The sequence below is a fragment of the Aquarana catesbeiana genome, unplaced genomic scaffold (assembly GCF_042186555.1).
Source record: "Aquarana catesbeiana isolate 2022-GZ unplaced genomic scaffold, ASM4218655v1 unanchor233, whole genome shotgun sequence".
Taxonomy (NCBI): domain Eukaryota; kingdom Metazoa; phylum Chordata; class Amphibia; order Anura; family Ranidae; genus Aquarana; species Aquarana catesbeiana.
In genome coordinates, this window is record NW_027362661.1 from 4,723,144 (window position 1) to 4,743,621 (window position 20,478).

General features: G+C 45.3%; 1 protein-coding gene across 1 annotated transcript in view; it reads left to right on the plus strand.

The window, feature by feature from the left end:
* The window catches only part of LOC141121834 (uncharacterized), a 315,649-nt gene that overhangs the window by 262,200 nt on the left and 32,971 nt on the right, over positions 1-20,478 (plus strand). The window contains exons 17-23 of the mRNA XM_073611550.1: positions 6,255-6,382; positions 6,469-6,592; positions 6,709-6,806; positions 6,896-6,991; positions 7,071-7,277; positions 7,400-7,541; positions 14,134-15,008. Coding sequence (XP_073467651.1) covers positions 6,255-6,382; positions 6,469-6,592; positions 6,709-6,806; positions 6,896-6,991; positions 7,071-7,277; positions 7,400-7,541; positions 14,134-15,008 — 1,670 coding nt within the window. The remainder of the gene's footprint in view (positions 1-6,254; positions 6,383-6,468; positions 6,593-6,708; positions 6,807-6,895; positions 6,992-7,070; positions 7,278-7,399; positions 7,542-14,133; positions 15,009-20,478) is intronic.

A 20,478-nucleotide genomic window follows, 5' to 3' on the forward strand; every position in this document is an offset into this window, starting at 1 on the left:
GAATCCAGAAAAACAACTCTGGAGCTCCTCACATATGTGAGACCCCTGTGCTATGAATCCCACTAGTCCAGTGGCAGGGTACAAGATCAGTCCAAGAGGCAGGAAAAAAGCATGGTCAAACAGTCCAGGGTCAGTTTCAGATCAGGCAGAGGTATGAACAGAAGCGGTAGGCAGAAACGTGGTCGAATAACAAGCCAGGGTCAGTTACATATCAGGCAGAGGTATGAACAGAAGCGGTAGGCAGAAGCGTGGTCAAATAACAAGCCAGGGTCAGTTACAGATCAGGCAGAGGTATGAACAGAATCGGTAGGCAGAAGCGTGGTCAAATAACAAGCCAGGGTCAGTTACAGATCAGGCAGAGGCATAAGGGGTGTGAAGGTAAATGTCAGGAAGTGAGGGTTATGTTTACCATACTTCGCTAATAATTTAAGAGGAAACAGTCAACTATGCAGAGGCCTGGTTGGAAAGGACATTGGGGACAATAAAAAGTTGTGTCTCTTCTAATTCCTCCTCTGGTGCACACCGGCATTTTTTCTGACGTTTTTGGCCTGTTGGTCTGGGAGGGATTTTATCGGGAAAGTGGCATTTGGACATTCTGCTATTCACATCGGATCTAATGTTTCTGGTGGGCCGTTCGGGAATATAAGGGCAGTGGTGATTTCCTCCTGGTAGCCAAGAAAGGGTTTGGGGCTTTCAGTGGAGTTGCGTTAGATAATATAGCTGTTGTATATGGCCAAATTAAACAAATAAACTGAAACTTTTTTATACTACTGGTATGTTCGTCTTGTGGCAAGGTAGGGTTTGAACATTTGGTCGTTGAAGTCGACACCCCTCATGAACATATTGTATTCGTGGATACATGTTGGTTTTTGGATTGGGCCATTCCTCCTGGTGATCTTAACAAATGTATTGTTGTGGATCGAAGAAAGCATGTAGACTTCCCTTCTGTCCCTCCAATTCACAGCCAGAATTTTCTCATTCCGTAAACTCGCTGTCTCCCCTCTTCTTAACTTGTTGACAAGGCTTTGAGGAAAGCCCTTCCGGTACCTCCTTACGGTGCCACATGCTGGAGTGTTCTTTCTGTGAAGGTTGCGGAACAGGGGCAAACTTTTATAAAAGTTATCTATGTACAAATGGTAGCCTTTCTCCTGGAGTGGGTTTATGAGTTCCCAAACGACTTTCCCACTTGTCTGGGCAATTAGGGGGATGTAGCTGGGTGTCCTTCCCTTCATATACCATGAAGGCATATGTATACCCTGTGGCTCGGTCGCACAATTTATAAAGCTTCACCCCATAGCTGGCCCTTTTGGTGGGAATAAATTGTTTGAAGCCCAGCCTGCCAGTAAATAATGGACTCATCCACGCATATGTGTTGGTCTGGGGTAAACAACTGGGGAAGATTTCAGAACAATAATTTAGTAGTGGCTGAAATTTATAAAGCTTATCAAAATTTGGGTCATTTCGGGGAGGGCACTGGGTATTATCATTATAGTGTATGAATCTCATAATCATGAGATATCTGGTTCTGGGAATTACTGAGGAAAAGATGGGCATGTGGTGGATGGGGAGGGTTGACCAATATTAACGTAATTAATTTTTTTTTGGTTAGTCCCATACAGAATGTGAGGCCCAAAAATGTTTTAAACTCCTCCACTGTCAGGGCTCTCCACTCATAGGGATGGGCATAATAGGACGTTGGGTTACTTGCTATGAATTGCTGTGCATACAGGTTGCACTGGGCCACAATTGATGCTAGCATGTCCTCAGTAAAAAATAAATGGAAAAAATCTATTGGGGAAAATTTTTCTGTGTCCACCTGGGCTCCTGGCTGGGCGGTGAAAGGGGGAATGTTAGCTTCTCCTGAATTAGAAGAAAGCCACAAGGGGTTCTGAAGGGAATAGGGAAGGCTGGCATGGGATCTAACCCTTTTGGGACTGAGGTGACACCCCACTGGTATGTGGCCTTTCTTGCCGAGGTACTGCGGTGCTGGTGGATGGCACTGCAGTGCTGGTGGATGGCACTGCCTCCTCACCAGAACGCCTTCGTCTGGTGGGTGGACTCTCATCCTCCTCTGAGGCTGTCAGTGTTCCACTGCTTAGGACAGGCTCGTAGTCAACGTCAGACTCAGAATCTGAATTTGAGGAGGAATCCGAAGCAGAGAGCTCCCCGTTGCTCTCGTTGGCTGCAAGAATATTGTACGCCTCATCGGCTGAAAATAATCTTCTAGACATTGTTGGTGATGACAGAAGGCACTGATTAGGTGACACTGATGACAGATGGCACTGGTGACACTGACAGATGGCACTAATAGGTGGCACTGACACGTGACACTGATGACGGATGGCACTGATACGTGGCACTGATGACAGATGGCTCTGATACGTGGCACTGGTGACACTGATAACAGATGACATGTGGCACTGATGACAGGTGGCACTGACAGGTACTGTGGGCACTGCATTTACTGTTGTTTTTTTTACTATTTGAACTCACAACCTTCAGCACAGAAGCTCTCCCTCCTCACACGCGGTCTCTGTGTGAGGAGAGAGAGCCGACAATGAGAGATGATCTCATATGTTTACACTTGAGATCATCCCTCATTGGACACGCCGATCGAGTGCTAAATGGCCGCTGTGATTGGCCATTTAGCACGATCTGTGATTGGCTGTGTCCAATGGACACGGCCAACACAGATTTTCCCCCAATGCGTGCCTGTAGCTGCGCGCGGGGAATGAGTAAACAGGAAGACATCCAGGGACCCCTTCCCGGCAATTGAGCGCCGCGCTGTAGCCATCTTTCGGCTATAGCGCATGCGCCGAGTGCTTAAAGAGGTCCTGTCATGCTTTTTTTCTATTATTTACATTCCTTGTAATAGGAATAAAAGTGACACAAAACATTTTTTTTTAATTGACTATGTAAAAATTAAAAGTAAAATAAATAATAATAATAAAAAAAAAATGTAAAGTGCCCCGTCCCGCCGAGCTCGCGTGCAGAAACGAACACATACTTAAAGAGGAGTTCCCATAAAAAAAATACTGCAGCTGCTGACTTTTAATTGGACACTTACCTGTCCCAGGGTCCAGCCATGTGGAGGATCGAAGCCCCACTCGTCTCCCCCTCCGTTCGGCGGCGCCGGCATTGCAACTGTGGGTGCGGGGCTGTGGCTTCACAGCTGGGCACCCACTGCGCATGCGCGATCGGCGCCGCGTGCCGTGATTGGCCGCTCAGCCATCTGGGACCTGTAATGGGTCCCAGATGATTGACAAGAGGGAGGGAGCAGAGCTGAGCCCTTCCTGTGCCGAGGGGAAGTGATGTCACCAGCCCAGGCACTGAAAGAGGCAGACTACGAGGGACCCCCTAGCAACAGGCATTTAGAGGTGAGTAAAAAAAAAAAATTCCAAATATTTTTTTTTTATTTTTTTTATGCACGTTCATGTTTTTTTTTTTTTTGGGTGGAACACCACTTTAAAGTCGCCCCCACATATGAAAATGATGTTCAAATCACACATGTGAGGTATCGCCGCGATCGTTAGAGCAAGAGAAATAACCAAGAGGAACCATCCAGCATATCCCCAGATCATTTGATCAATGCCTTTTTGAACCCAGACTGCGAAGCTGAGGATCCAATAATTTTGGTGAGTGGGGACACCAAAGGGGGAGCCACTTCACTGATTGAAAAGTTTTGGAGCACTGTTGCACTTTTAGATTTTATGTTTTTGTTTTCTCTTAACATTGATACATTAGGCACTGTTTATTAGGATGTATATTGCTTGATGTAGGCTGCTAGCGCTATTTTATATATTTTTAATTGCTTTAAGGTTGTAGCACCTTTGTGCAGCAGCTGCGGTCTTCATATTACGGTAATTTTTATACATTTTTGTTTATTCATATTTCACTATTTGAGTCAATTCTCCAGCGCTAGCTTTTGAATTAGATATACTGGTGGTTTACACCAGCCAGCTCAAACGGTTAGACGTCTCACAATGGGCTCCAGGGCGCCTGATGGGATCATTGTCCAGTGTCTGATACCGCTGCTATCTGGAATTTTGGTTAATTTTTACAGCCCAGTCTGTTGGAGCATGGTGGGATTATTATCCAATGCTTGAAACTACCGCTATCTGGTAAGAAGTGAATCTATGTGGTGATGGGATATTAAAGTCTTTGTGTTTTGAAGAGCACTGAAGCTTCCTTATATTTGGTTCACCCAATTTCCTTGAAGAGCACTGAAGTTTTCACATACTTGGTTCACTCAGTTCCCTTTTGTATAAGGGTTTGCCAGGTGGACATTTTTTACACACTTTTTTTGTGCACCTTTTATGAACTGAATCCGTATTTTTTTTCACTTTGAGTCATTTTATAATTTTTTTTCCTTTTTTTTTTTTTTTTTATACACTTGTTTTTGTAGGAGTGGACTTTATGCCCTTAAATTTTTGTCATGTTTATTTTTGCACTGTGATTAGCGCACCTGTCTCTTTTGGGTATCTATGCTTATAGTAGGGGTTCGGACCTTTTAGGTTGCAGCTTTTCTTTATTTATATATTTTCATTTATGTATCTATGTGTTAGGGCTCGGAGATTTTCTTAAAAAAAAAAATCTTCGATTCTCTTAAAAAAAACTCGATTCACGATTCGAATCGAGTTTTTTTTTTTTTGGAAACCGCGCCGGTCCCGAGGCGCTGCGGGCATGAGCTTTTAGGCGAGGCCGCGGCTTCGGCCTAGTCCGCGGCATCCGGCCTAGCGGACTAGGCCGAAGCCGCGGCCTCACCTAAAAACTCCTTGCCTGCAGCTCTTCAGGCCCGGCGCGGTGTCCGCGCCGGTCCGGAGGCGCTGCGGGCATGAGTTTTTAGGCGAGGCCGCGGCTTCGGCCTAGTCCGCGGCGTCCGGCCGTAGCCGCGGACTAGGCCGAAGCCACGGCCTCGCCTAAAAACTCATGCCCGCAGCGCCTCGGGACCGGCGTGGTAAAAAAAAAAAAAAAATCTAAAAAAATCGATTTGCTTAAATTTTGAATCGATTTGACCTCTCAACTCGATTCAAGATTTAAATCGATTTTTTTCCCAGCCCTACTATGTGTTTGATTTCTCCATTTCAATAGTCACATTTCCCTTCACCAGGAGGGTAGGATAAGCACAGGATTTTAACCCTTTTTGACAACTCTTGCAAAAGACCTCCTCTGTAACTCAAAACTGGTAACCTGTAGAAATTTTTAAACGTCGCCTACGGAGATTTTTAAGGGTCAAAGTTTGTCGCCAATCCACGAGTGGGTGCAATTTTGAAGCATGACATGTTGGGTACCAATTTACTTGGCGTAACATTATCTTTCAAAATATAAAAAAAAAAATTGGGCTAACTTTACTGTTGTCCTATTTTTTAAGTCAAAAATGTGTATTTTTTTGCAAAAAAAAAAATTGCGCTGGTAAGACTGCTGCGCAAATACGTTGTGACATAAAGAATTGCAACCATTTTATTCTGAACACAATAAATATATATAATGTTTAGGGGGTTCTAAGTAATTTTCTAGCAAAAAAAAAACAGATTTTAACTTGTAAACAACAAGTGTCAAAAAGAGGCTCGGTCCTTAAGTGGTTAATATATTTTGCTTCCAAATCTGGCCATACATGGTTTAGTTTTATTGTTCAACCAGCGGGATGAGAGGAAAAACAGAACTGATTTCCCCCATCCACACATTGGAGGGGGATGGGGGAATCCTCCCCGCTGCACTATTGTATTCTGACAATGGGGGGGCGCTCCTCCGCTCTCAGAATACACAGATCAGTGATGAAGCTATTGGCTGCAGCCGCTGATCGAGTGACTTTTATCCGGCAGTGACCACACATGGATGGAAATGTGACCGATCCCTGCTGAACCAGCTGAATTTCCATGTCTCTATGGTCACCATAAGTGACTTCCTCCCCTCCCCCTCATCTCCTTCATTATGTAAGTCATGCTGAGATAATCTCCCATTGGCTGAGCAATATTCTCCTCCCAATGTCCCACCATGTGGCTTTTTTTTCTGATGATCTTGGGAAGTGGGTGGACCCTTTGGATCCTCACTAACAAAGTGGGACTGTTGGTCGGTCCTGTGTTGTATGTAAGATGTCAGAATCCCTGCAACAATCTTTTAACCTGCGAAGTGTGGGGGTCCTGTGTGGGTAAACTATACCTCAGTCTGAAGTGAGGATTTAATAAAATGGAAACCTGAATGGTGAGCTAAAGAGGATTCTGGGAATATCATTTGATTTTGCTCTTTGTGTTCAGATCTAGAGTTTTCCTCCTGTGAAGTCTGGAGATCATATGACCATCACATTGCCTCCACCTCCCTCCCTGATAGAATAGAGAAATACAAAGAAGATTCTAGAAGTCACCAGAGAGATCATGGAGGAGAGGTGAGCGGTGCTGGGAATTCTGGGACATTATCCAGTAACAGTCAAGGGATGTGTCTGGATGGTGACTGTATCATTGTGTGTGTCAGGTTCCTATAAGGTGTCAGGATGTCACTGTCTATTTCTCCATGGAGGAGTGGGAGTATTTAGAAGGACACAAGGATCTCTACAAGGACGTCATGATGGACAATCAGCCGCCCCTCACATCACCGGGTAAGAGGAGACTTTATTGTAAAGAAGAGAGCAGTACGGAGGGTCCACCTAGATCCCCCATCATCTGATAAACACATAGAAACAATGTATTCAGTCAGTGTGTGTGTTTCCTACAGATGGATCCAGTAATGGGAACCCACCAGAGAGATGTCCCCGTCCTCTGTATTCCCGGGATTCCAAACAGGAAGGTCACACCATCCCTCACCATCATCAGGTAGATGAGGAACAATCACTGATAGTATCATTAGGATCTTTACATTATCTGCATTGTCACAATTGAGGTCATTTTTATTATATATTCAGAGTGGAAACCTGAGAGATTCTAAAGTTGAAGTTAAAGAGGAGATAAAAGAGGAGGATTCCACACAGGAAGGTCACACCATCCCTCACTATCATCAGGTAGATGTTTGACAATTATTGATAGCTCCAATTTATACACAGCATGTTTGTTACAATGAATGTTTTATTATATACTTAGTGTGGAAACCTCAGGGATGATAATATTGGGGGTAAAGAAGAGTATAAAGAGGAGGATGAGGAGTATGGAGTGATGGAGGAGTTATCAGAAGGACACAAGGATATGATGGAGCCACCTAATACCAGGAACCCACCAGAGAGATGTCCCCATCCTCTGTATTCCCAGGATTCCACACAGAAAGATCACACCATCCCTCACTGTTGCAAGGTTGGTGGGACGGAGCATCTAGAACATGGTCTGTGGAAACAATGTTTGGATTTTTTATGTAATGTCACAATAATAAAGCTTATATTTTACAGATGATATTCTCTCTCATTTTCTTGAATTAGAGTGGAGATCCAATCGATATAGAATTTGAGGTTAAAGCAGAAGAAGAAGAGAGGTATGTGGGTGATGATCAGCAGTCTATGGAGGAGGATGGAATAACGGGGACATTTATAGAGGAGGACACTCTTACAGAGATCAGCACAGGTGGGTCATTAACACTAAATACATTCCTCCACCCATACTGCTCACTGATTGGTCCAGAGTAGGGCAAGGAAGCTGTTTAAGCTTCCACTGAATACCAGTATTATGAGTCCTGACCCTTACACTATATAATTTATATTGTACATTACATACTCCTGACCCCTGCACTATATACGCTATGTTGTACATTACATTATTCTGATACTGTATACAGGGGGTCCCCGGGTTACAAACAACTTAGGGACTGTAGGTTTGTTCTTAAGTTGAATCTGTTTGTAAGTCGGAACAGGTACATTTTTTAAGTGTAGCTCCAGCCAAAAAAACTATTTTTAAGCTTTATGGATAGCATAGAGAAGGGTTATCACCCCTGTAACATTTGTTTTGCTGTGTGTGCCCCTGTTCAGAAGATTTCACCTCACTTTCTGTCCCAATGACAATTGGATTTTGAAAACTTTGGGTTGTTGTGGAAACAAGCCTTGGTGATAAAGCATCAGTGGAGGTACCTTTTCCCCATAATAGCTCTTACAGGATTGAATTTCCCTTCCTAGGGGTAGATTTCCTCTCACTCCCTGTTGTCTCCCTCCGTTTGTAAGTAGGAGTCGTTTGTAAGTCGGATGTTTGTAACTAGGGGACCCCCTGTAGTCCTAATTTTTGTATCGTATATAATAAGTTGTACATTACATAGTCCTTACTTCTTTTGCACCCATTTTCTATCAGCTGGACATTTTATATCTGATTTGATTAGAGCACAGACTTTTACATGTTAATAATAATGTGATAACACATTCAAACTTTGGAACCTTAAACAGAAAGCGATAATAAGGGAGGAGTCAATAACCCAATCATCGGGGCATTGCGACCACGTTGGTGTATGGTTGATGTGTGAGATGGCTCCGCTCCACAGCAGGGGAAATCACAAATTTGACAGACTCACTGCAGCTTCTGCACCCACCAGATGGCTTCGGATCACATCTCGGACCTAGTGGCATGCCCAGGAAATGAAAGAAGGCCCGCATGCCTAAAAAAAATCGAGTGCTTCTCTCCCCCTCTACCTCTGGGGCGTCAGCAAGATAGCAGCTGCGTTCCAGAAAGCAGGGCCCTCCAGTAGCAGGCATCATCGTGCTGAGGTGGCAGGGTAACACAATCTAAACCCATCCTCATGCTCTGGAGCTTCAACTCCCTCCACCCGCAGCCCAAGCTCCCTCACACAGGCCGAATAAGACCAGGCTTTCCTCAATGACATGGAGGTAGGCACAATGCAGGCTGATTCTCATCCACTGACCGCCTGGATCCCATAGCATCCTTCCCCACCTCAGACCAGCTGTCTCTGACAACACATTAATAGATATGCTCCTGTCACTTACAGCATCCCTACAGGCCAACATTCTCTCCTGCATCCACAATTTTAAATGAAGTGGGTGAAAGATTAGTTCAAATTGAATTAGAGAAAATGCCTCCTACTTTACCTCACTTGTTGATGCCCACAGCGTACATAGCGATGACTTCCAGTGGCTTAAGGCAAATGTAGCGGACCTGGAGGACAGATCCCACAGAAACAATAATAAAATCCAGGGGATCCCAGAATCAGTCCAACAGGCCCAAGTAGCCCACTATGTACAAGACTTATTCAAGCCCGAGGCTTCCTCCTTCATGCAAGAAAACCTTACCAATGAAAGCATCCACAGAATCCTGAAACCTGCTCACATGCCCCAATCTATCCCACATGATGTGTTGTTGAGGATTCACTTCTTCCAGGCCAAGGAGAAGATCATATCTGCTTTATGCTGGGCAGAGCACCTTCCGGAGACATTCCCCAGGTTGCAGCTGCTAGCTGACTTGTTGCAATTCACCTTACAGAGACATAAGAACCTGGCGATGGTCACCAAGGCTCTGAGGAACAACACCCATCACTGGTGCTACTCATGCACCTTGGTCGTCAAGCGCAATGGAGAAATTTCAACCATCCCATCATATGAAAGCAGGCTTCAACTGCTCTGGGGGTCCGCATCCATAAAATTCCCCAGCTGGGAGACTGTTGTCTATTTCTCTTTATTTTGCAGTTTACCTGCACACAGTTCTTCCCAGAACCTCTTTTTATTTTTGTTACTGCTTTGTTTTGTTTTTTACAGTTGGTTTCATCTGCTCTACTACTGCTTCTTCTTGGCACCAAGTTCCCACCTCCAAGCGCTCACAGTGGTCAAATCCTTCCTTCCTGTGGCAAGAAATACCTACCACTGAGCCTAGAGCTGCGACTACCTTCAACCGCTTACCTGCCTATCTTACATGGGGTTTAAAATAGTCTCTCTGAACACCAGAGGCTTGAACCACCTAGCAAAATGGGCCTTTATGTAAAAAGAAGCCTCTACCAACCAGGCTGACATCCTCTGTGTACAGGAGACCCACTTTCACTCTCTTCAGAGTCCAAAATGTAGCCACAGAGATTTTCCACATATTCCCTTTACCTCGGCCCCTTGTAAGAAACGAGGGGGTGCTCACAGCAATTAATAACTCTCTAGCCTTTTGTCTCAAAGACTGTGTTAGATCCCCAAGGCAAATACATTGTTCTGACCTGTGACATAAATGCCCAACCGTACACCCTGGAGAATTTTTATACCTCGAACGCTCACCAACTTCATTTCCTCTGTAAGTTACTCCACAAAATAACCAAAACGCAGACCACTTCATGTATCTCAGAATACAGCACCTCCTGGTGACATCCCCTCCTCCTGAGGTGCATCTCCCCAAACAATTATTGCAGTTCTATTTGTCAACACCTACCAGGAACATGGGCATCTCCATAATATATAACATACTGCAGGAAAAGCTAACATTTCTTAAATCAAAACCTTTCCTTCTTTGGGAGGAAGATTTAAAATCCTCATTCATCACCTTCCAATAGAGCAGTGCCTTCAGATCAGTCTACAAAGCCTTGCATTGTGTGCAGAATTGGGAGTTGACACAATAGATCTCACTCCGTTGGTATCGCACTCCCTATTGCTTAGCTCAGATCTATTCCTACCACTCCTCACTTTGCCGATTTGGCCACATCCTCGCCAACAATCTTCTTCATGTCTTTTGGTCCTACAAGAACATTGCAAGCTTCTGGAACAAAATCTTCACAATAAGCTCAGATGTGACAGGTGTGGTGACCTCTCCCAACCCGACTTTGGCTGCTCTGCGCCTTGGAAATCGACAACTTACCCTGTTCTTTTCTAGAAGTTGTCACTCATATCCTGGTCGCTACCAGGCTCACGATAGCCAAACACTGAAAAACCCAGGAAGTCCCCAATCCCTCTGATGTAGTTATACTTGTCAAGCTCCATCATTCTTATGAAACATACTCTTGCGTTGTTGCTTGGTCAGGCATCCGCCTTTGACTCTTTGTGGGAACCCTGGTCCATCTGAGTATCCAGAAACCACTATGAAATGCAAAATGTCCAATAACACTGTATTGAGCTCCACGGACTGCAATCAAGAACTGGAGTCAGTACGTAGAGGGAGTCTTCTCAGAGAGCTGGGGTACATGAACCCATGATGTTGACTGGAGACTGGAAAGCACATCAGTCATGGACAGCACGACAAAACATCTAGAGTAAGGTACTCTTACCGGAGCAAGTGGGACGTACCAGCCAGATAGCTGTGCGTCTATCGGAGCTTGTGGAGGTAACCTCCCGTACACTCTCTCCAAGGGTTCTCCCTTCGATCGCGATCTCCAATCGGCCAAGTTGTCTTTTGGGTCGCAGTCACCGATGGCCAAACAGTTGACGGTGGAAGTGGACGGCCCTCTCGCACGCTCTCAGGTTCCAGGTAGGTTCAAAGGGACCAGTTAAGGATAAAAACATGGAGGAAAAAGAAAAACAAAGGGGCTCCACATGGCGCAGGTCAAAAAAATAAGGGATTTATTGGATAAAAAACCTTACAGGGTAAAAGTGATCACAAGATAAAAATTGGAGGCAATGTGGAAAGCTGAACGCCCTACGCGTTTCGACTAAAAAGCCTTCAACTGGGGCATGAAACAGCCTCTCCACATTGCCCATATATATAGACTGTAGACAGCATTGTAAATTCATTGGGTCCACCCCCATCATGGCGGGACCGGAAGTGCAGGGTTGAATAATAAAAACACCATAAAACTGGCTACTTAGGAAGTTGGTATGGTATCAATCCCATATAGGCACACATACTGCATTAGGTTGTAAGTATATACCGATTTTAGGGTGAAACCAGAGTGTAAACATTGGTAAAAGATCCCAAACATCGAAATACCATGTCGGCTTGCGTTCCAAGCCTCACCATGACTGGAGGAACCTGCGTTCCAAAAGCCTCAAACGTGACCGGAAAGGGAAGCAACAGCCGGCGCACACTGCGCCACTGACGTTTCCCACGGTCATCGATAGGGGCGTGTGATCCTGGTCCCAGAGGGGAGTAGGGAGGAGATACACGGCGACAGCCAATGCGCCGCCGGCAACTCCTCTACTCCCTCCTAAGGGGCGTGCGCTTCAAGCCTACAAGAGAGAGGGGGCAGACGGCCGCTCTAAAGCCAGCCTCGTCAGCGATCCCGGACAGACAGGCCAATCGCTGACAAGCTCAACAGATAGACCACTCCCACTCCTGTCAGTGGGATGCTGATCTGTGCCTGCTGCGTTCTACAGATCAGCATCCCACTGACAGGAGTGGGAGTGGTCTATCTGTTGAGCTTGTCAGCGATTGGCCTGTCTGTCCGGGATCGCTGATGAGGCTGACTTTAGAGCGGCCGTCTGCCCCCTCTCTCTTGTAGGCTTGAAGCGCACGCCCCTTAGGAGGGAGTAGAGGAGTTGCCGGCGGTGCATTGGCTGTCGCCGTGTATCTCCTCCCTACTCCCCTCTGGGACCAGGATCACACGCCCCTATCGATGACCGTGGGAAACGTTAGCGGCGCAGTGTGCGCCGGCTGTTGTTTTCCTTTCCGGTCACATGTTTGAGGCTTTTCGAACGCAGGTTCCTCCAGTCATGGTGAGGCTTGGAACGCAAGCCGACACGGTATTTCGATGTTTGGGATCTTTTACCAATGTTTACACTCTGGTTTCACCCTAAAATCGGTATATACTTACAACCTAATGCAGTATGTGTGCCTATATGGGATTGATACCATACCAACTTCCTAAGTAGCCAGTTTTATGGTGTTTTTATTATTCAACCCTGCACTTCCGGTCCCGCCATGATGGGGGTGGACCCAATGAATTTACAATGCTGTCTACAGTCTATATATATATATATATATATATATATATATGGGCAATGTGGAGAGGCTGTTTCATGCCCCAGTTGAAGGCTTTTTAGTCGAAACGCGTAGGGCGTTCAGCTTTCCACATTGCCTCCAAATTTTATCTTGTGATCACTTTTACCCTGTAAGGTTTTTTTATCCAATAAATCCCTTATTTTTTTGACCTGCGCCATGTGGAGCCCCTTTGTTTTTCTTTTTCCTTCATGTTTTTATCCTTAACTGGTCCCTTTGAACCTACCTGGAACCTGAGAGCGTGCGAGAGGGCCGTCCACTTCCACCGTCGACCGTTTGGCCATCGGTGACTGCGACCCAAAAGACAACTTGGCCCATTGGAGATCGCGATCGAAGGGAGAACCCTTGGAGAGAGTGTACGGGAGGTTACCTCCACAAGCTCCGATAGACGCACAGCTATCTGGCTGGTACGTCCCACTTGCTCCGGTAAGAGTACCTTACTCTAGATGTTTTGTCGTGCTGTCCATGATTGATGTGCTTTCCAGTCTCCAGTCAACATCATGGGTTCATGTACCCCAGCTGTCTGAGAAGACTCCCTCTACGTACTGACTCCAGTTCTTGATTGCAGTCCGTGGAGCTCAATACAGTGTTATTGGACATTTTGCATTTCATAGTGGTTTCTGGACCTTTATTTACACCTCACCAGTGTCTATTTTTATGTAGATTAATATTTTATTGTATTTGGTTTTTCTCACCAATCATATATTTGATTCATTCACTTTTTTAGCGCTGCACTCATTTTGTTTATACTTTACGAGACTTGGTTTGTTTGTGTGCCAGCAGCTATTTACTACCTGTTCACATTTATTTTTGGGGTCAGCGCAACTTGTTTTTCACATCACATCTGAGTATCCTCCTGAGTATCTTCTTGCTCTATCTTAACGTATATTATGTAGTAGACATGTTTTTTGTTTTCCAGCTGTTGTACAAGATTTGTTAATCGTGTTCCTTTTCTTTTGTTAAATATGCTGAGAGCAACCTTCCATGTACGTTCGGTCACAGCGGATTAACCTGTATGTCTTGTAAAATGCACTAAACATGTATTGCTAAAAAAAAAAAAAAAAAAAAAAAAAAATTATGGTCTCCAGGATCAATACAGTCTTCATCTAGTTTATTAAGACAGTTCTCGTTGTTTCCTCACTCTCTGACTAAGGTCCATGAATAAAGACATGAACTGGTAGGAGATCAGAGGACCCATTTACTAGTTAACTAGAGGGGGGAATTGTAAGATCATCATAGACAAAGCTGCCTGATGTGGGTGGAGTCCTGGTTTAGGGGAATCTGCTCATGTCTAGTAATAATCTTTTTATTTCTATTTTAGTAGATGGACGGGAGATGAGGAAAACCTCAGAGGATTGTCTCACTTTGTCTGCAGACTGTAAAGTAGAAGATGAGGACATCACACAGTATAGTCCAGGAGAAAACCCGACTACCTCAAATGTCCATCCGGCACCACACAGTGTAGATGGACCATCGTATTCCTCTTATCCTGAGGAACCTCAGACTGTGAGGGACGGTGCCATCCTTGCAACAAAGAGATTTCCCTGTACTGAGTGCGGGAGATGTTTCCATTCTAAATACAATCTTAATGTGCATAAAAGATCTCACACAGGTGAGAAGCCGTATTCCTGTCCTGAGTGTGGGAAATGTTTTTCACAGAAGTCCCATCTTTACACACATCAGAGATCCCACACGGGGGAGAATCCGTATTTCTGTCCTGAGTGCGGGAAATGTTTTTCACAGAAGTGCGATCTTCACAAACATCAGAGATCTCACACAGGGGAAAAGCCGTATTTCTGTCCTGAGTGTGGGAAATGTTTTTCAAATAAATCACATCTTTGCACACATCAGAGATCTCACACGGGGGAGAAGCCACATTCCTGTCCTGAGTGTGGGAAATGTTTTTCACTGAAGTCTGTTCTTTACAGACATCAGAGATCTCACACCGGGGAGAAGCCATATTCCTGTTCTGAGTGCGGGAAATGTTTTTCACAGAAGTACCATCTTTACACACATCAGAGATCTCACACGGGGGAGAATCCGTATTCCTGTCCTGAGTGCGGGAAATGTTTTTCACAGAAGTCCAATCTTTACAAACATCAGAGATCTCACACGGGGGAGAAGCCGCATTCCTGTCCTGAGTGTGGGAAATGTTTTTCACAGAAGTCCAATCTTTCTAGACATCAGAGATCTCACATGGGAGGGAAGCCACTTTCCTGTCCTGAGTGAGGGAAGTCTAGAAAACACAAAATTTGAATAAAAAACACACTAAAGTTCATTTTAACACAATAAATTACCACATTTTTTGGTAAAATGTAAAAGATGAGGTTGCATCGAGTTAAATAGATACCCAACATATCAAACCTTAAATTTGTGTGCACCTGTGAAATTTTGACCAATTTCAGTACTTTTCTATAGGCAACACTTTTAAAGCCCCCTATAGATCATCAGTTTAGTGTTATGGAGGAGGTCTGGTGATAAAATTATTGCTCTCATTCTGGTGTGCACGGCGATATGTAATGTGTATCACAATCAACGTTTTCAGACGTAGGCGCCCCTATGTGTGAGCTTATGTATGTACATGTGTATATGTGGGGGCGGGGCTTTTTCCTAATGACAAATGGCATCATGAGCTGATAAGGAGGATGTCAGTTGTCTGAATATCATCCTTGTGTGACCCTCCCTTGCTCCTCTCCATGAGCTTTGGGGTCTCATTAGCTGAATGATGGAGAAAAACTGAGGGAGAAGAAAAACATTGGAATACTAGTCTTTACCAGTTTGCAAATGTGTATTTTCTTTGGAAGAATAAATCACATATAACATTGGGTGTCCTATGTGTGTGGATGTTGTTGCATTATGTAGAACTATTATAGGGCGTACACACGGTCGGACTTTGTTCGGACATTCCGACTACAAAATCCTAGGATTTTTTCCGACGGATGTTGGCTCAAACTTGTTTTGTCTACACACGGTCGCACAAAGTTGTCGGCAAATCCGATCGTTCTAAACGCGGTGACGTAAAACACGTACGTCGGGACTATAAACGGGGCAGTGGCCAATAGCTTTCATCTCTTTATTTATTCTGAGCATGCGTGGCACTTTGTCCATCGGATTTGTGTACACACGATCGGAATTTCCGACAACGGATTTTGTTGTCGGAAAATTTTATCTCCTGCTCTCCAACTCTGTGCGCCGGAAAATCCGATGGAAAATGTCCGATGGAGCCCACACACGGTCGGAATTTCCGACAACACACTCCGATCGGACATTTTCCATCGGAAAATCCGACCGTGTGTACGGGGCATTAGAATAGTTTTTACATTTTAGAATGGGGCTGTCCATAATTTTGGAGGACGCCTTGACTGATAAACAGTTGAGAAACACTGACATAGAGGACAAAAAGTCCCCTATGTGATGATTTTTTGGTGACAGGTTCTCTTTAACAACTTAAGCCCCAGAACATTTTGCTGGCCAAAGACCAGAGCACTTTTTGCGATTCGGCACTGCGTCGTTTTAACTGATAAATTGCACGGTCGTGGGATGTGGCTCCCAAACAAAATTGCCGTCCTTTTTTTTCCCACAAATAAAGCTTTCTTTTGGTGGTATTTAATCACCCCTGTGGTTTTTATTTTTTGCGCTATAAACAAAAAGAGCGACAATTTTGAAAAAAAACGCATTATTTTTTACATTTTGCTATAATAAATATCCCCCCAAAAATATATAAAAAAAAAACATTTTTTTCCTCAGTTTAGGCCGATATGTATTCTTCTACATATTTTTGGTAAAAAAAAAATTGCAATAAGCATTTATTGATTGGTTTGCGCAAACGTTATAGCGTTTACAAAATATGGGATAGTTTTATGGCATTTTTATTAATAATTTTTTTCTTACCAGTAATGGTAGTGATCACCGATTTTTATCGTGACTACGACATTATGGCGGACACATCGGACATTTTTGACACATTTTTGGGACCATTGTCATTTATACAGCAATCAGTGCTATACAAATGCACTGATTCCTGTGTAAATGACACTGGCAGTGAAGGGGTTAACCACTAGGAGGCAGTGTAGGGGTTAAGTATGTCCTGGGGAGTGATTCTAACTGTGAGGGGGCGTGGCTATGTGTGGCACATCACTGATCTCTGCTCCCGATCACAGGGAGCTATGATCAGTGACACTGTCACTAGGCAGAACAGGGAGACGCTTGTTTACATTAGCATCTCCTCGTTCTTCCTCTCTGTGAGACGATCGTGGGTATCCCCGCAGACATCGAGTCCGTGGAACCCGTGACCCGACTCACGGAGCTTGCCGCGGGCATGCGCGTGTGCCCGCAGGCCGCCTCTTAGAGGGCAACAAACAGGTACGTTAGTTTGCCTGTACAAGCCCTTCTGTGGCAGTATATCTGCGTGAGGTGGTGGGCAAGCGGTTAATGAGACATCCAGGGTCTAAAAGACCCCCAATGTCTCCCCTGTGCTCCACTGAATGTAATGCAATACAGATCACACTGCATTATATTCTTTCCTGGCCTTGATGGTGAGGAAACTGTCACCGGGGACCCAGAAGTGACATCATACATGTAATTTCCAGGTCAGGAACAAGAAGGGGAGGAGATCGGATGTGTGTCCTCTCTCCTCTCTCCCCTCTACCCATCATCACCCGCTATGCTGGTCCTGGGTCCACAGATGGGCAAGAGGAACCTGGGATACATAGCGGGTGTGTGTCAGGGTGGGGGCACTTTACCGGGGGGGGTGTGGAAACATTCGCTCAGCCACCCGAATGCTTCCATCCAACAAGTAAACCTGCTCCTTGCTTGCCCACAGCAGGGCTAACTGTTAAAAAAGCTACTTGTCCGGCCCTCAGAACTGCATGTCCCGGGTGTCAGGCGATAGGAATTGTACATCCCTGAGTTCATAAGGAGATCAGAGATCACCAAAGACATCAATGAAGTGTTGTTCCCCTCCTCCTGAACCATACCAGGTCATGTGCCCTCAACATAGGGGTGTCTTGCTAGAGAAGACCCCCACCCATGGCAAAGCACAGTGTCCCCATGTGACAAACGCCTCATCCCCACAACCTTGGCCTGGTGATTGTGGGGGTCTGTGGACGGGGGGCTTATCAGAATCTGGAAACGCCCAGATACCAAGAAAGTCTCTCATCATAAACTACTACAGATGAAGTTGCTAAACTCCTTTCTATCGCCCACCTAACCACCTGTCCCCTGGACCCTATTCCCTCTCAAATGCTACGGTCACCCTCTGACCCCATCCTACACTCTCTAACCCACATCTTCAATCTCTCCCTCACCTCTGGCATCTTCCCCGACGCTCTAAAACATGCACTGGTCACCCCCATGCTTAAAAAGCCGTCCTTGGACCCTACCAATCTTAACAACCTACGCCCTATCTCCTTGCTCCCCTTTTCCTCTAAACTCCTTGAACGCCTGGTTTACAACCAACTGAGTGACCACCTCATTAAAAACAACCTTCTTGATCCCCTTCAATCTGGATTCCGCCCTCAACACTTCACAGAAACTGCTCTTTTAAAACTCACAAATGACCTACTAACTGCAAAAACCAATGGACACTATTCTGTACTCCTACTTCTGGATCTTTCAGCTGCCTTTGACCTGGTTGACCACCCCCTCCTCCTCAAAAAACTTTACTCCCTCGGTCTCCGTGACTGCGCTCTTCAGTGGCTCTCATCCTACCTATCCCAACGCACCTTCGGTGTCACTTACAATTCTACTTCCTCCACTCCTCTTCCCTTCTCTGTCAGGGTCCCCCAAGGTTCTGTTCTTGGGCCTCTTATTTTCAATCTACACCTCTTCCCTGGGTCAGCTGATAGCCTCTCATGGCTTTCAACATCATTTCTATGCTGATGACACGCAAATCTATCTCTCCACCCCTCAACTCACTCCATCAGTCTCTTCACGCATCACTAACTTACTAACCGACATATCTGTATGGATGTCACACCACTTCCTCAAACTCAACTTGTCCAAAACTGAGCTTATAATATTTCCTCCCCCACGTGCCTCTTCCCTTGACTTCTCTATCAAGAGCAATGGCACAACCATCCACCCGTCCCCACATGTCAGGGTTCTTGGTGTTATCCTGGATTCTGAACTCTCCTTTCAGCCCCACATCCAATCACTTTCCAAAGCTTGCCGCCTCAACCTCCGCAACATCTTTAAACTACGTCCCTTTCTAACCAATGAAACCACAAAGCTCCTGATTCACTCCCTGGTTATCTCTCGCCTTGACTACTGCAACTCACTCCTCATTGGCTTACCTTTAAACAGACTATCCCCCCTGCAGTCCATCATGAATGCTGCTGCCAGACTTATCCACCTTACAAACCGCTCAGTGTCTGCTACCCCTCACTGCCAATCCCTCCATTGGCTGCCACTCGCCCAACAAATTCAATTCAAAATACTAACAATAAGTTACAAAGCCATCCACAACTCTGCCCCCAGCTACATCACTAACCTAGTCTCAAAATACCAACCTAATCGCCATCTCCGTTCCTCCCAAGACCTCCTGCTCTCTAGCTCCCTCATCACCTCCTCCCATATCCGCCTCCGGGACTTCTCCCGAGCCTCGCCCATCCTCTGGAATTCCCTACCCCAATCTGTCAGACTGTCTCCAAATGTATCCACTTTTAGGCGATCCCTGAAAACTTTCCTCTTCAGAGAAGCCTATCCTGCCTCCATCTAATAACTGCACTATTTTCTCCATTAGCTCATCCCCCACAGCTATTACCCTTTTGTATAACTTGACCCTCCCTCCTAGATTGTAAGCTCTAACGAGCAGGGCCCTTTGATTCCTCCTGTATTGAATTGTATTGTACTTGTATTGTCTGCCCTAATGTTGTAAAGCGCTGCGTAAACTGTCGGCGCTATATAAATCCTGTATAATAATAATAATAATAAACCCAGATCTATCTCTCTACTCCTCAAGTCACCCCCTCGATCTCCTTACGGATCTCAAACATACTGAATGACATATCGGTATGGATGTCGCACCACTTTCTCCAACTCAATCTTTCTAAAACTGAGCTTGCTATATCTCCTCCTTCCCGGTCCCCCCCATGACTTTACCATTAAGATCAACAGCACAACCATTGGTCCCTCCACACATGCCAGGGTCCTGGGTGTAATCCTTGACTCTGACCTCTACTTCAGCCCCCACATCCAATCACTGGCTAAATCCTGCCGCCTTAACCTCCGCAACATCTCCAGAATTCGACCCATCCTGACTAATGACACCACAAAGCAACTTATTCACTCCTTGATTATTTCCTGCCTTGACTACTGCAACTCTCTCCTTAATGGCTTACCCTTACGCAGACTATCCCCCCTTCAGTCTATTATGAATGCTGCTGCTAGACTAATACACCTCACTAATCGATCCGTGACTGCTGATCCTCTCTGCCAATCCCTTCACTGGCTTCCCCTACCCCACCGTATATAATTCAAAATGCTAACCACAACATACAAGGCCATCCACAACATCGCCCCCAGCTACATCACCAACCTCATCTGCAGATATCGCCAAAATCTTCCCCTCCGCTCCTCCCAGGACCTCCTGCTCTCTAGCTCCCTTGTTACCTCCTCCCATGCTCGCCTTCAGGACATCTCCAGAGCCTTTCCCATCCTCTGGAAC